At 40.0% G+C, this 16,800-nt stretch overlaps 1 protein-coding gene and 1 long non-coding RNA gene across 7 annotated transcripts in view; one reads left to right on the plus strand and one right to left on the minus strand.

Annotated features, from left to right (window-relative positions):
• The window catches only part of PEX5L (peroxisomal biogenesis factor 5 like), a 91,696-nt gene extending 82,436 nt beyond the window's left edge, over positions 1-9,260 (minus strand). For all 4 annotated transcript variants that reach the window (XM_090147759.1, XM_031614569.2, XM_090147760.1 and 1 more), the window contains exon 1: positions 8,888-9,260. In XM_090147759.1, the coding sequence (XP_090003885.1) occupies positions 8,888-8,908 (21 nt within the window). In that variant the 5' untranslated portion in view covers positions 8,909-9,260. The remainder of the gene's footprint in view (positions 1-8,887) is intronic.
• Positions 1-16,800, plus strand: part of LOC149916673 (uncharacterized) — a 140,456-nt gene that overhangs the window by 90,088 nt on the left and 33,568 nt on the right. The gene's annotated exons all lie outside the window — the stretch shown is intronic.

A 16,800-nucleotide genomic window follows, 5' to 3' on the forward strand; every position in this document is an offset into this window, starting at 1 on the left:
CAGGATTCACGCCCTTATAACCATTTTGGTTTTGGACCACTATTAAGATTATCCATAATACAGATACCATTTTGAGTATTTTTTTTTCCCTTAATCATGAAACTGAAAAACTTTCAGCTGTTGTTTTTATAAACTTCCAAGGCCTATCTAAGCTTTAATTTAGGCTGTTTATGCTTCTCACATATGTCTTTGAGGAGGATTTATTGCTATTCCATGTGTGGTTTTTTGCTTAATCTTAGCCTTTTAACAATTCTCATTCTTATTTTAGACAAGGCTTTTTTGTGTGGTTTGTTCTTTTTTTTTTCCCCATAATTTATTACTGCTGGTTGTTCTTCCTTGTATTTCTTTCTAAAAGCTTTCTTAAGTTGGTCTCAGTTCCTGGAAGGACTGTTGGATGACAGATAGCTAAAGATTTCAGATCTCATCTAAATCTGAACCCTGTAACTGAAAAATTATCTAAACTTCAGTGAATGACAGCATAAATACCTTGTCATTTTAATGAGACATATGTTGAGCTACACTTTATGATTTCATTAATTTTATCTATGACAATAGTGTACAGTGCCTTACAGAAGGCTAAGACCTTCCTCCTACCTTACATAAATAATATTAATCTTTTTTTCTGTGTAAAACAACTAAGACCGTTTTTTCAGAACTTCTTATTAGGAGTATGCTTCTGATTTTAAAAACCACTGTCAGATAACTGTCACACCAAAATGTGAGATTTTCTATCAATTTTACATAATATGCTCAAAAATCTTCAATTTATTACAATTTTTGTTTATTCCTAGATTTATGATAACAAGTTTAATACTAGTAAATTCAGTGAACTTTAATATTCAGTGGTACGTCTTGCGAAACAGATCTCCATGTTCTTAGGCCTACCCACGCAAGTATTATCTCTCAGCTGACTTAAAGGAGATCCTGAACCTTTTTCTTGAAACAAATACCTGTTGCATTAAAAATTGCAATTGGTAACAGCCTTTCTGTCCCTGTTCAGAACGTGCTGTAGTCTCTACTTTGTACAGTAGCTCTGGGACATGACTGGTGGCATTAGGAAGATGGGTGGTATTGTAAAAAAGGTTTGGGAAACCAAGTATTTTCTTATTTACATCAGTATAATTTCTACTTCTATTCATATATGTAAATAAAGATACGGCTGGCTCGAATGTTGATCACACCTAATCACCACGCACTGCACTTCAATTAGACTATAGCATGAGTGCTAAGCTGAATTTTAGCTTTTCTTCAGCTTTTGAAAACCAGTCTGTAAAGCCAAATGATCAATTTAAGGAAAAACAAGAAAAAATAATGTGGCTGATTCTAAAATGCAAGTGTATTAAAAACATTCTAAAGCTGTTGTTTCTAAATGTCAGTGGATAAGGTTATTAGGATTTGAGTATCTCATAACAGCAGACAAAGTCTTAATGTAATCAGGAAAGATTGTTTGTCTGAATTCATTGCACAGTGCAATGAATTTTTTCTTATCACATATGCATCTGCAATTATACTGACATTCTATTATTTTCTGTGCTGATTTAAAAATTCTGTCCAAAGACATTTGCATTTTTGTATCCATATTAGGAAAAGAGGCCTTTTAAGGGAATGATGTGAAGTTACAGCAGCAAGAGGCAAAAATAAAATTGAGAAAGCCTTTGAGCATGGGGAGGAAGGACAGGATGACCAAAGAGGATAAACTGAGAGAAGTAAATGTTGGCACATCTGCCTGAGTGTCTTGATGACAGGCCACGGAGAGGTGGAGGGAGGAAACCTGGAGCACACACCAATTATGCCAACCCAATAGAAATTTAATCAAATCTGTTAGGGAGGAACTGAGGTAATACAGAGATGTTGACTCAATGTGGAATCTTTTGAAAAATCATATTCAGGGGCTAATGTTAAACTTTGGTTTGTGTTTTTTATTCAAGGAGTGAAATAATGTGACTGGGCTTCTTTTTTTTCCATCCAGTATAATATGCGTCAAATCTTAATGTTGTCAACTTTTTCTTAATTTTTTTATACAGACACAAAAAAAAACCCAAACACTGGAAGTAAAACTCGTGTATCAGTGACTCAGAATTTCAAAAGCCTGAGAAGAAAGCAATGGAATATTACACTGCTCATAATCATTTTAAGCTGCTAGAAGAATTTGCTGAATACAGTCTTTATGATCCTTAGGCATTTTATTAGTAATGATATTGGACATTGATGAAAATGCATAACTACAGAAAGTCACCTCCTAGTTTACATGTTATGACACCTGATTCGGAAGACAACTACTTCTGTCTGTTTTGTAGTATCAGCTATTTCTGAAATAGATTGTGCAAACTTTATGGTACAAACAACTAGTAGATAGTTCCTGTGCAGGATTTTTTTTTAAGAAAAACAAGCTTGTCAACTTCATTCTAAACAATATTCCAGTGTTTTGACCATTTTTATTTCTAACTATTGCAAAAAGGGTAGCTAATTAGAGTAGTCAGGTGGCTTCAAACAGATCTGCTTTAGACTCGAAAACCTTTCTTTGAAGTTTCCACAGGCTCAGCTTACTTGGAAATTAAATCTTTTAAAAAATACAAATTGTTTTCCGATGATGAATATTTGAATCAGCATTTCCTAAAGTGTACAGTAAGTTTCTGTATACAGTTCCCTTGTCTTTTCCATGCTTTCATGCACCTTGTCCCATTTGGGTATTTCACTCCGATCTAACTTGTGAGCTTTTAGTCAAACTTTTTGCCTTCTTCACTTGCACAGCATCTACATGCTTCCATTTTCAGGCTGTTGGCTTGCCTTTTCTTTCTCTCTCTACTTGCTCTATTAACAGTGGGACCCATTAAACTAATTAGCCTTCAAATATGTGTAAGGTTATGCTTTCAAACAAGGCAAAGTAATCAAAATAGACTCTCTGAAATAGACAGTGTATACAAAGCAAATATATTTACTAACACACATGCTACACAAACCTTGGACAGGCTGATTCTCAGTTGCCTAAGAGCAGTCAGCATTGATTTATGAATTGTTGATATCAATGTAGATAAAAATATCTGTGCTTAAACATTAAAACTGCATTAAAGGATTGTGGTTTAGTTTTTAGAAACCTAAAGCTTCATTGTAAAAATTTAAAGTGTTTGAGTAATTTTGCCTGAACTCTTCCAGTAAAATCGGTTTAAGTCTCCGTGCAGCTGAGTGTTTTTCTACTGATGATCAAACCTTGGCCTTAATAGTTCTGCCAGTGCATTTTAGGATTTTTAAAATCATGATTTAAAAGAAGTAAATAAATAAATGATAATCACTATTCAAGCCTAACATACATGCTAAGTAATGGGGCAAAATGGAATACATGGGATACATGGAAGGTGTCTCGGCTTGCCAAAGATATATCTTGGAGGCAGAGGTAAAATCTGGGTTTCTGTGTGTCGAGTTTAAAGAGCTGGCCTCTGCATTATGCTATTATGAATTGTGAAATAGTGATAGGTCTTCAATGAATAATATGGATTTTAGAAAAACAGACAGTGCCTCTTTTGTGACAGCTATATACTGGAAATAAAATATCATTTATATAAATATGTGAGATCCAAAGGAACAGCATGAAGCTGTCTCAGAGGAGGTCAGGCTGAGCGTTAGGAAAAGGTTCTTCATCAGAGCATGGTGGGTGTAGAGCAGGCGTCCCACATATGTGGTCACAGCACTGAGCCTGCTGGAGCTCAAGGGTTGATTGGATACATGCTCTCAGATACAGGGTTTGGATTTTGGGTGGTCCTGTGTGGAACCAGGAAATGGACTCCATCCTTGTGGTGGGTCCCTTACAATTTAGGATTTCCTGTGATTCCAAGAGTTCCTCTTAATTCCCTTCCAGCAAAAATGCACTGAATTCCACGAGTTTCTGAGACTTTTGTAAACTTTTCTACTGGGTTCTTGTAAGACTGCTTAGCAGCTTCAAGGAATGCTTTTCTATACCAGCACTGCAAATACTCTGCATTCGTATAGTTTCAGTACACCTCTAAGCCAAAAGCAGTTTATCACCTACTCTCTTTGAACGAATGTCTTTCAGTGAAAACTGGTTCATTATTTTTAGCTTGTTTCATTTATAAGCAATTCATAATCCACTCTTCAAAACCTGAAAAGCTATGAGTGAGTAATTGGAAAATATCAAAACAAAATGGAAAACGTGCCACCATAAACACTGCCATAGCACTGTAAGTACTTTTAGAAAACGTTTGAATAATGAAAAATCATCAGTTTATCATAATGGAATTTCAGTAAGGCTGGAAGTTATGATTCATCAACATTGCTAGGGATCAGTTGGCATTCCAGCTCTGTGCTCAGACTTGTAGAATTTTGTAGCTTAAAGTTATTAAGTTTCTGTTGATCTTAACAGCTGAACAAAGATTCAATTTAGCATTGAATTCAATTCTACATTTTGCATATTTTTATGGGCTGCTATATTCATGTACAAAGTGCATAGCTGAGCAATTCCATTTTTGTAACCATAATTGATGAATAGCTTGAATTTTACTTATTTTAAGTAGCAGTGTAACCAATGCTGCTACAGTATTTTTAATAGGTACCAAATAATCAAAGATGGGACTTGCATCAGCAACTAATTCCGTGACAGTTCTGCTCCACTTTTCCCAGTGAGAGAACTATGTCTTAAGTGTAGGGAAATCATTGCAAAAATGGTTTTTATAACTTCTAAAATATTTATCAACATTTTTCAGGTGTAGTAAAACACGTTGAGCTCCTGAGGTTTAATTTTGCAAGAATTTCCATGCATATGTAGTGATTCTTTCTGTAGACCTACTGCAGTTTTGCATGCTTGGGCTTGAAGAATGAGAATTTACTGAAATGTCAGTGATCATTATGGATCACTTCATCTAGCATCTAGATGTGAAATGCCAATGGCAGAACATTAAGTATCTTTACAGAACACAACGCAACAAGGGCATGAAGTTGATTGCATTTTCAATTAAAAGTTGAGGAGACTAACTGTCTGATCTGGAACTTGGCCAACACATCATCACTTTGCGTCTGTTCTTGCAAAAACGTGCCAAAGGAACTCACTCTGATAGCCATGTGTGGTCAAAATTTCTGCTTTGTCTAAATAAAGCCATTTCCAAACATAACACATAAAATCCCATGCCAACATTTGGCAAAGCACCTCTTCTGTTCAAGCATTTGTGCTGGAGAAAGCTGGCTATGTACAGCATCAAGGCAAAGAGGTTTGAAAGCATTTATTCTGAATTTCCTAAGAAGCTGAATGCTGCTGAAAATCCAATTCTATGATTGTCATTTACTTTCCATCCGTTTGTAGAGCTATCATAAAAGTCAATGGGAGGGATTGATACCAAGTGTAAAATACACTGTGAAAAATTTTAAATGTATTATTGTTGGTTGTTAAAATGATAGACGTTTTAGTGCACTGACTGGGGGATGAACTCAGCTCATGCTCTGCTTCCATCTGGCCTGCTACTGTTTCCTTGAAGAACATGGTAAACAGCACACATTGCCCTAATAGAGAAATACTCTCTCCTTCACCTGTACAGTTCAGACTTGGAGTCACGTATTTGTATAATCCAGAGCAGGCAGAGAGCCCCTAGAACTGCTGAGGTCAGGACCTGAAGTGTAACTCAGGTGTGCCCTGTAGCCATCAGCCTTTGTCCTGTCAACGTCTGACTTTCCTGGAATTCGGTAGGGCTGCTTATGTAACGGAGGTCTGCACAGCTAACCTCAGGTTCTTCTCATGCAAAAGCCCTGCCATGAAGGCTCAGGCTTCAGCCATGTGAAATAAATGGGATGGTAAACAGTACACCAAAATGAAATGGTTGTGAGAGAGTAATAGCTGTGAGGGAGCTCCCATGACACTGTTCCTCTTTGCATCCTGTTTCTGTTACTTGCCTCTGTGGAAGGCCACTGCTTTTCTCCTTTTATGTGAAAGCGTGCAGTGCAGAAGGAATCAGAAGCTAACCCTTTAGAATGGTATCAGGAAATATTGAGTCAGTGGCTGAGCCGGTAACACCGTCTTGTGAGGTTATTGCTTTATTTTTTTTCCTCTGCCTGGGATTTTAACTTAGGACTAGTGTTTCCGTATTGTGAAGATCCATTTATAAAACAGTAAGTGGGAAATGTAAGCGTAGGTCCTCAGGATAAGCCAAGTAACTTCCTGAGGTTGAGAAAAAACAACGTACTGCCAACTAAAATTTAAGAAGAGATACGCTTATTATGGCCTGAGGCAGTATAGTACTTTAAATGTCTTCATTTCAGGCGACTTCAGCAGTGTACAAAGCATATTTCACCTACACTTGAAGAATTCAATGGACTCAGAAATGCTCCACTGAAGCTCACAGTGCTTGATGCCCGTTCGAGGCAGGTAAATTCTCAGTCTGGGAAATTATGTTCATTATGTTGCAAGAGTTGTTAATGTTTTCAATTTTCAGAAGGCTTGGAAGAATTAGCTGAGTTACAGCAGGTCATTAATAAAATATTGACTTTGTAAACATCTTTTAAAGTAATTAGACTGAGGAGTAATTTCTGCAGAACTTACTTGAGACAAAACACAAAGAATAAGGGAAACGATGACTGGCATTCTAAATCAGATCCTAAATTCAATTACTGTACGTTCAGAAGAACTTTTGCCTTATAGTGTGTGGGATCAGCCTTTATATATCTGCACATTTTTCAATGGGATACATAAAACTTGATGCTTAGATGCTCAATTAGGATTTCACTCAAAAGCAGCAGAAGCTGTGAGTGCTCAGTGTGTTTAAAACCAAGATTATTGTTATTAATCAGTCCAGGTATTAACCCACTCAAATTTGAATAGTTTTATAGTTCACATTCATTTTACATTGACAGGAAATTGCAAATAGTTTTCCTTATTTTAGTAAAGGTCTTACAAAAGCTCTTTGGAAGTATTCAGAACGGACCCGTCATGCTTAGGACATGTCTGTGTTTTGGTCAGCAAGTGGCTGGGTACTGCACTTCTACGGTAACTTTGGCAATTTGCCTTCTGATAAGGTTTAATAAATGTTACAGTAGATAATTTCACTGCAAAGTAACTAGCTCTTTATTGTTTTTTGTGTGACTCACTTAAAGGCTCTAATTAAGGATATAGTAAACACGAACATTTTTCCTAATGCTTTAAGCTTTTCTTAGGTGTTTTTTGAAGAAGATTAATGTTTCCTATTAGGGCAGAAATCTATTAAAACCCTTGGCTGATGTGCTCAGCCGAGTTTCTATTAGCAGACAAGTGTAGTCAATCTGAATAGTATTTTAATTCAGCTAAGTTATAAAGTGAATTTGGATAGGATTGGATTACATTTGAGCTATGAATGTATTTTGAAGGAAAACAAAAATGAAAGGACATAAATCATAACATGTTTATATGTTTTGAGCTTGTTTTTCTACTGCAAATTTGATTTGGCCTTTTAATGATGGAGAAAACTTACAAGGTTGCCAGAGACCCCAGTGTTCCATCACACTTCCTTTTTAAAAGTGTTGTATGTTTGCTGAAACCTTGTGGTGTATTAGCCAGAGCAAAGAACTTTGCTTTCTTCAGGGTATAAATACTTATTTGTCAATATCCAATTCATTAACATCTGTTCCAGGATTGTTTTTGTGTTACCATAAAACAATGCATGCTTTAATCTTATTATCATAAATAGTAAAATGTATATTTCTTTCATTGATTACATTTCCTGTTAAAACCTGTTTGCTCTCCTAAGGCAAGCAATGTTGTGACACATTATTTATCATTGTGGAGATCAGACAGCACCAACATGAAAGAGTAACTGCTATCATTCGGGTCAGAGTGCTGAATCAGAGCCCTCACTTAACACACACAATGTACACACTCCTGTGTTTGACATTGATTTCAGTTGAATGTTCCTGACAACCATCTGCAGGTTTTAAATGCGGTGCAGTCGCACCAAAGAGAAGAGGGCAGCTCACGCCTACCAGAGCAGCAGTTGCTCTGTAAACAGCCTCAGTACAAACAAACACCACTGGTGCCACTGTACATGATACAAGCATCTCGTCATTCCTCGCAGTTAGTGTAAACCCAGATCGGGTCTGAAAGCAAAGGAAGAAATTTGGGAGAGCCGTGTAAACCTTTACTCTGCTTTGGCATTTCCTTCTCTTTCAAAATAGCTTTGGCTTTCCAGGGAAGAGCCATGAGAAGGAGAGCAGGAGTCAAGGTTAAAGTTGTCATGTCCAAGGCACCCGTGTGTTTTCATCAGGGAGAGGCATTGTCTGCTCTGGCACTGTGGATCAATAGCAGCAGGAGGCAAGATTTCTGCCTCAAATGTTGAAGTCACTGAGACATGTGTTTGAAATTCATTCTACAAAGTCATTCCAGGGCTTAGCAAAATCAATCCTCATCCCACGTTGGGAGGGAGGAAATAGAAATCCATCACCTTTTAACACAATACATTGCGCAAACCAACAGCTTCAGTGTGACATGAAATCTTTGCAGATCTGGCAAAGCAAGTGCTCTGTCTTTTCCCTTATTGTTTGTCCTTCACTTGACATACAGGAAGAGATGCATCAAGAAGATGGCAAGAGCCATGTGTCACTTAAAGCATGCCATAGCAGTGTTTGCCCTGGAATGCTCCCTCGAATCTGTGTGAACAAGCAGGCACTGTACATCAATAAATACACAACTTCATCTGGCTGTAAAGTTGAGCGCGCCCCTTTGCCGCCCTCCCCCTTTGAGCAGAGCTGCCCCCAGGCGCGTCGTTCCCTCTGCCCGACGGCAGCGCCCGCTCGCTCGGCCCCGGCTCACTTGTTGCTCGGTTCCCGGTGCCACCCCCTGCGCACCCCCCGCTCACCCCGCGGAAACTTCGCAGGATCGCGTTCCGGTGCTGCTGCCGTCCGGCCGCGTGCAGCCTCTTACCTGCATGTGGCCCTGGTACATCCTGCCGGCCGTGCTGCGGGTGCCCCTCAGGCCGGCGGGTTGGGTGCAGGCTGGGAGGGGGCACCGGGCAGCTCTCCTGTGCGCTCGGCTGAAAGAAAAAAAAAAAAAAAAAAAAAAGCCTAACCCTGGAAGAGCTATTTTTGTAAAAGATTCAGTTTGTCCTGGCAGCTCCCGTATTGCTCTCGGTACCCCAACGAGGCGGGCTGCTTCCTTCCCTCCTTCTTCCCCTCCTGTCTCTCTTCTCCCTCTCTCCCCTTCACTGCGGTGCCGCAAGCTGCACCGGAGCTGTTCCTCGCGGGGTGCTGGGGGGAGGCGGGCCGGGCCGCGGCGGCGGCGGCTGCGGGGCCGCCGGGCGGGGAGCGCCGCGGGGCGGAGCGGGGCCGCCCGCTGCCGGGCCTGGGCTCGGCCCGCCGCTGCCGCCGCCCCGCCCGGCCCCGGCCTCCGCCGCCCTCCCTCCTCTCCTCCTCTCGCCCTCCCTCCCTCCTCCCCTCCCTCCCTCCGGCCGCAGAGGGAGCGCGCGGCTTCCGGGTGCCGCGCGGAGCCCGCTGAGCGGAGCGGTGCCGGGCGGGGCGCTGCGCGGGTCCCGGGGAGCTGCAGCCCCGCTGGGGCCTGCGGGCTTCCGCTGCAGCGAGGTATATAAAGAATAGCGATAACGCTTGAAATGATAATAATTTTTTTAAAACCCTTTGAAATCAAATATGTGTGTGCGTGTAAAAACGGAAGCGTGACAGCACGACCAAAAGTCGGAGCGTCCCGGAGTCACGGCACGGCGCACCCCGCCCCTCCCGGCCGCCCCGCCTGGTGCCGCCCCGCTCCCCCCGCCGATGCTGCTGCGGTGCGGGGAGAGTTGGGTGTCCCGGAGCGGTGCGGTGACCTTGTATGTAAACTGGCACACCGGGCCTGCGACGTCCTACAGCTGCCGCTCGTCTTGCCTTGGATCCAGCTTTTTTTCCTCTCCTTCACTTCAGATCTTTAACTTCCAACGTGCTAAAAAGAGCAGCTGTAACCTGTCTGTATTCAGGAGCACAATAAACATCCAGTGCCTGGGGTTTGCTGGATGCTGTAGTTTTTCAGCACTGAGCTCTCTAGTTTTGCTAATAAACTGCCTAGAACTTTTGTGATGCTTTGGACTGACCAAAGCAAACCAACCCTGGGCATCTTCTGCTTTAGAGCAGTGCAAAGTAGGTTTCTCGTTCCTGGAACCGTTACATCTGTATGGTCACAGATATCCTTTCAGCAGGCTAGATATGTTTTTTTTTAAATGTTCCTATTTAACTAAAAAAAAAAGGTGGGGGGGGGGGGGGGAGGGAGTTGGGGGAGGAATTTGTAAAGTCATCATTAATGGCACCAGCAAAATCTAGCCATTTTTTTTCTTTTGCTTAACATTATTATTTCATCCATCAGATGGCCAAAGTGGCAGTTGTCTTACATCAATGAACGTGCATCCAGCTCACCAAAGTTTTCGTGCAACCTGAGAGTTTATCCATGTGTTGATGATTGATAAAAAGAAATACAAAATGAATATTTTTCTACCTAAATCCCTTAAGCTGCTTTGAAAACCTCAGTTAAGAGCAAATGAGCTTAAAATATGTTTCTCAGGATTGTCCATACGCGTTAGATGTATTTTATTGTGAAATGCTACTTTGTAATACAGAAATTGAGTGCACATCACTGGAAAGATCAGATGTGAATTATTGTGGTTTCACTTAAGGTATGAAATATAGAATACAGTTTTACAAAGAGAAGTACTTGGCTACTTTTGTGCTCAGTATTGAAGAAAAGTTGGGTGTAGATGAAAATTACCCACTCCTATGTAAACTTGGAGCCTTGGTGTCTCTGCACTTTGTTAAACAGAGAGGTGCTAGGCTCCCAAGCCTTAAGTAGTTGTGTATCTGCATCTGCACTCTTTCTGCTCTAGTTAAACTAGAGTTTAGTTTTCTGTGAAGATTCCTTCCTTCCTTCCTTCCTTCCCCCATTCCACTCTTCCTCCCAGACAAACACTGGTAAAATTTGGCAAGACCCAGTGCTAGATATGAGGTTTTGCAGTGTAGTGTGTTTTGAAATAGGCTTTTTTGCTTAATTCAGCAGAAGCAGGTGCATTGGTTTCTCAATTTGTTGATACAGTGCCATACTGATGCCGCATTTTGTCAGGATCCAGGAAAGCCAGGTGGATCCAGCTTCTGCCTTTCTTTTCAGGAGAGAACTCAATCACTTGGCACCAGACAGTAAGAGGAATGGGCTGCACAGCAGCAGTCAGAGCAGTGGGGAGACAGAGAGGGATGTGTGGATCACTGGTTGAATGGCAGCAGTTTCTTCTCGAGGAGCTGGTCTTTAAATATCCTTCCGTGCAAATCACACACACGTTGTACTGTGCTTCCCCGAGTGTAAACTGCTGTTGCTCCAGCTATGCTCACTAGAGGAAGCTTCAGCAAGATTGTTTCTCTCTGTCTATTCCTAATGTGGAACTGATGCATAACATTTAATGCTTAAATAAAATCTCAAAAATGTGCCACACGGTGTGGGGCAGAAAATATTAGTTTGCAATTCTGATATGTAATATAAAGGCATGTTCTTTGCAGCTTTGAAAAAGGTGAATGCCAGCTTCCATGCTGTTTTATGACTCTGCTTTACATATATATGGTAAAGGTCTGTTTTGTTACAGGGTGTGTTTAATTACGCAGGGTTTGCTTACATGAAATGCTTTAAAAACATTTATTTCTGTGAAAAGCATTTTTTTCTGATGTGTTCCTTTTATAGCAGTTTGTGTGCCTGCATTAAGATTTGAATCTATGATATCTTTGTTGTTTGTTATGGCAAAAATGGGAAAAACCATGGTGAAAAATATGAAAGTCATAATGTTTGTTAAAGAAGAGTCACCATATGGCTCAACAGACTTTAATTAATATTAAACTGACGGGGGAAAATTTGCAAAAAAGTCAAATAAAAATCCTTTATTTCACAAATAAATGCTCAGAATTTGTTTTTGACTACTTACATGGGACAATTAGAGTAATCAGGAAGCCTAGAGACGGTAATGACAGTGTGAAGGCATTTACAGACCTGCACAAGGTGTTTTTGGAGGTTCTGGTAGTTACCTCATTACCATCAAGAAGCTGACATTTAACTCCCACTGGGAAGCATTTTGATTTTCAATAGCTGCTGGTATTTCATTCTTTTAGGCCTTACTAATGTTTATTTCATCCTGGCAGTCTAAGAAATAGTTTTATCTCACCTACTCTGAAACCGCAAAAGGCGAAGCCCATAGTTTTCTGGTCAATAACTGTTATCATAGTATTTGTCATTAACAAACTAATGTGAATGGCAAAGTCTGTTTTCTATGGCAAGATACCACACAGCAAGGGCAAGTCACAATTTTTGTTGGGGAAGCCATGCAGTGGTACACAGACCTGGATGTTCTAATGTAGGAAAGCAAATGTATACTCAGTGTGAAACATCTACTTAAGTGCTTCTTCTCCAACAGGGACACTTTTCTGAATGTGGGACACGGTTAAGCTGAAGGAGGAGGAGTTTCCATAGCTATAAGTTGTGCACAGTGAAAAGTGCTCATGAAAGAGATTTAAATGGAAACTGAGGGTGATTTTCAGTGGCATTGGAGGTAGCTGTTGCCTGTGATGTGCTGCGTTCCTGCAGCCCTAGGAGCAAAACTTTGAGAGAGAATTTTGGGGAACTCAGCCCTCTGCATACACAGCAGGTTGTTGTCTCCACTGCTCTGCTGTGCAGCGTGAGATTCTCTGAACCATTTGGTATTTCTCACGTATGGTAACAGGTTGTGTTGCCAGCACCCATTGGGAACATATGTTTGGTCATAAAGACACAGATTTGCTGCTTTGTTCAATAGGAGATTAATGTTCTGATGCATATACATAAAACATCAGTCTATGAGCTCATGTAACCGTGGAGAGAAGGAGTAATTTATATACGTGGAAATTCCTTGGGTTCACTGAGACCTAGTCTACATATTTTATTAAGAAAGAGATCTTTACAAGCATTAATACTAATGAATATTTTCATAAATAACTTTTTGTTGTTGTTGTTAACTGGAAATATTTGGCATAATTTTCTGAAAACGTGGACCCCAAAAAAACCTAGCTTATTCTTACAGTTGAGTTTCAACTATGCAAAACCCATGGAAATTGGGCTCAGTTATTAATGCATTAATTGTTTCAAATCTTATTAGTAATATAGCATTGAAAATTTATAATATTGTTGGTATGACAGATTCTAATTACACTGTATTTATACTTTTTCTTCTAATTGCAGTAAGGTATGAGCAGTACAACCACTCATTGACAGAAGTGCTAATTATTTCTAGTTGTGTATTTACACTTTGCTTTTACGTGCTAGCATGATTTAGGTGTCTTTGGGGAAGGCGCATAAAGGAGGTGTTTGAGGGGCTTTGTGTACTATAATGAATAACAAACTTGAGCAACACATAACCCAAAATTAATTTTAAAAAGCTGAAAGTTTTGTTAATGATGCGTATAAAGCATTTAATTAACAAGACTCAGTGTAGAAACCACAAGTCACAGTAACAAATAGAATGAGATCGTAGCTACCCTGAGCAGAATACTAACAGGCCGTTCTTCGTGCTGCTGTGCTCACACCACTTCTGCTCTCCTGTAATCTGTCAGCAAGTACCAGCCTGGAGCCTGTCAGCAGAATGAAGAATACGGCATAATTCCGGGTTATGACCGGCAGTTACCAACTGCACAGTCGGTTTCTGAGTTGAACCTCCTGTCGCTGTTCCCTGGGTGTCCGTGTGAGGTCTGTGCGAACAAGTGCAGGGGAAGCGCTGCGCCCCACAGCGCCCACAGGAACGTGGCGGGGCAAGGCCTGCAGCCACCCTGCCTGCGTGTGGGAGGAGCTGGAAGGATCCTGGATCATCCTTGGCAAAGATGAGCTCTGAGTTGGCTGAGTTCAGCTATGTCTAGTTTTGCTAGATCTGGCCTATTTGCAGATGAGCCCAAATCATCTCTAGCCATGAGAGCCCACGTCCAACCACCAGGAAATGAGCTCCGGGAGGACCAGTGCTGCCCTCACCCTGTAAGTGCAGTCCCTGCAGTTTGTCTGGATGCCTACCTGGTTTCCTAGTGGAGGAGATTTTGCTTGTTTGCAGGGAGGTTGTTTTTGGAGTATGTGTAACACTATTTTCCACATAGAAAAGCCTTATGCATTAAGGGTCTTCTGCTATATAGATAATGAAATGAGAAGAAAGTGGAGAGAGACTCTTTCCGAGATTGCAAGGAATGTGTGCATTTCAATGGCCAAATAGCCAATGCTTTTAACTTTTACTGAGTTTGGGCTCTGTCGTGCTCCTGCTGAAGTGAAGTCAAACTTCCTTTTGACTCCACTGAAACAGAATACATGGAGAAAGGCCTCGTCTCTGTAAGCACTGCAGGCGTAAATAAACTTTTATTATTAAGCAGAAAAAAATTATGAAAAATATGGGAATGACTATGATTGTAGAGCAGCATATGTGTATCAAGTTGATTATGGGATTCTGAAAGTTTCAGAGTGTGAAAGTCCACAGCCCCCAGATAACCAGCTGCAGTGTTTAACTCTCCTACTATGTGGAACTTTTTACTACTGCCTTCACTTAAATATGCGTTACGAAATTTGTGCCCTTTTCTCTTTTTCTCTTAGCCAAAGTAGATGTGGAGATGTTATCCTTGTAGCTGCTTTGTACATGTTTGAAAAAAACATTGCACCTTCCTCAACTTCTTTTTCTCTTCACTAAGCAGTCTCAGTTCTTGTCATATAGATTGGGTTTTCTGTATCTCGGTTATCTCTCCTATTACTTTAGTTGATTAAGCTCTACCAAACCAGAATTTTGCCATTGCACTTACTGGCTTGCAACCTCTTTTCTCAAAACCATTTATGAATTCTGATCACATCCTTGTCTTCTCACATGCTTTTATGGCTTTGCATTGCCTGCAAATTTAACAAATATGCTTTCTATTCATTTAGCTATCATTAATCAAAATATCAAATTATGTGTCATTCTATGGAATGCCACTTGGGAAATCCCTCTAGTTTGAAGTGAATCATCAGTAACTGTTTCCTGAATTGAATTATGCAGCTATCTAACAGTGACTTCATGTAGATCATGGTTTCCTTGGCTGCTTATGACAATATCATAAAGTTCTCATTGAAAATACCTGGCCTTTCTAGCCTGTTTGTAATGCCTGTGCAGGGATAACAATCTGAGCTGCTGCTGACTCATCCTCCTTAAATTGTTTGATTAATTATTTTAGCATCCTTGCTGCTATTGGAGGTAGGTTTTCTTTCTTATCTTACAATAGTTAATGAAAATCTAGTTTGGATGGTTTAATGTTGCTAAAAATGTCGATATAGTGCTGCTACATAAATATGCTAGACCTTAAATGATACAATGATACAATGATACAACGACAGTGAGGTTTTTCTTCTGATAGTTTCTTCATGAGAAAAAAAATTGCTTTTCAGATCTCAAAGTGAAAATTCTTACTCCTTAATTAGGTGATATCCACTTGTGGTTATTGCTAATATAGACAACATATTCTTCTTAATATATTAGCTACTTTTCTATTTGTTGTGCTTAACAAACCTTAAGAATTTACTGGATTCAGTGAAGTATCCAATTAAGGAATGGCTCCATGCAGTTCTATAAGGGGTTTCCTGGCAGGAAAATACTTAATGGTGCTGCTAAATTCTGGGTAGCCAGCATGAAAATATCACTTGAATACTTTGTATCACAGATCTTCTCTGGTAGGAAAGAAATGGTATATCTGAGTAGAAGGATTTTTGTTGAAGTATGAATATTCTTAACCACTGCAGAGTTATTGCAACACTAAGAAGTTACAAAACTAATACTTATCTCTCATGAATTATTTTTAAACTATTGATTTTAAAGTGCTGTTATCCACATGTGGTCCAGGCGGAGCTAGAGTTTGGGAAATAACTTCTAGTTCATCACTAACTTTGGAGGTTGTTAAACCGCGACTGCACAAATGGTGACGTTTTGTGATCAGCGGTTCCAATAGCAATCATGAGGGAGAGATTTCAAGGAACCCTTTAGGAATGTCTGCGGACTGTTAATGTTGTTTTTCATTAATTGCTACAGCACTGGGGGAGTAAGTACTGTGCCAGAATTTTAAAAGGGATGGCTTAGTAATTACAGGCCTTTCAGCCTGGTGCCAATCCTTGGCAAAATAATGGAAGATTGATATGGGACATTATTAGTGAAGTAATAATCAGGAATAATGTAATTTATGGCAGTTCTCATTGGTTTATGGAAAGTATATCTTGCCAGACTAACTCAATAACTTTCTTTTGACATATGATGTTTGGTCAATAAACGTTGTAGTGCTGATGTAATGTATTTATTTGGACATATATCATGGTAACACACAACCTTTGATTAAGAAATGAGAATTCAGATGGGCAACACATTAAAGGGGCTTAAAATTGCTTTTCTGTTGGTCTTAACATGAAAACTGGGAATCATTATCTAATGGGATCCCATAGGAATTGTTAGGCCATGCTCTGCTTCTCATTTCCTTTAAGGAGTTGAAAAATACCAATGGCGAATTTATATAGATGGCATAGAATTTTGGAGTTTGGAAATAAAAGTAACTTATGGAAGAATCCATAAGCCGTTTGCTTTAGAAAAACAAAACAAAGCAGAACATATATATGAACAAATAATTTGGCTTTTGCTGAATAAGCAATACTCCATCTGGAGAAACTGCCAGAAAAGTACTTAGGAGATCACAGTAGATAATTGGTTGAATCTAAGATTTCCTTGTCGTGTGGTGGCCAAGGGCCTAAAGGTGTAAAATGAGAAATTTCAAACAGGAATCATGAAGTTATGTTGCTGTGGTGTCAGCAGT

This window comes from Phasianus colchicus, chromosome 10 (genome assembly GCF_987193195.1).
Source record: "Phasianus colchicus chromosome 10, bPhaCol1.hap1.1, whole genome shotgun sequence".
NCBI lineage: Eukaryota > Metazoa > Chordata > Aves > Galliformes > Phasianidae > Phasianus > Phasianus colchicus.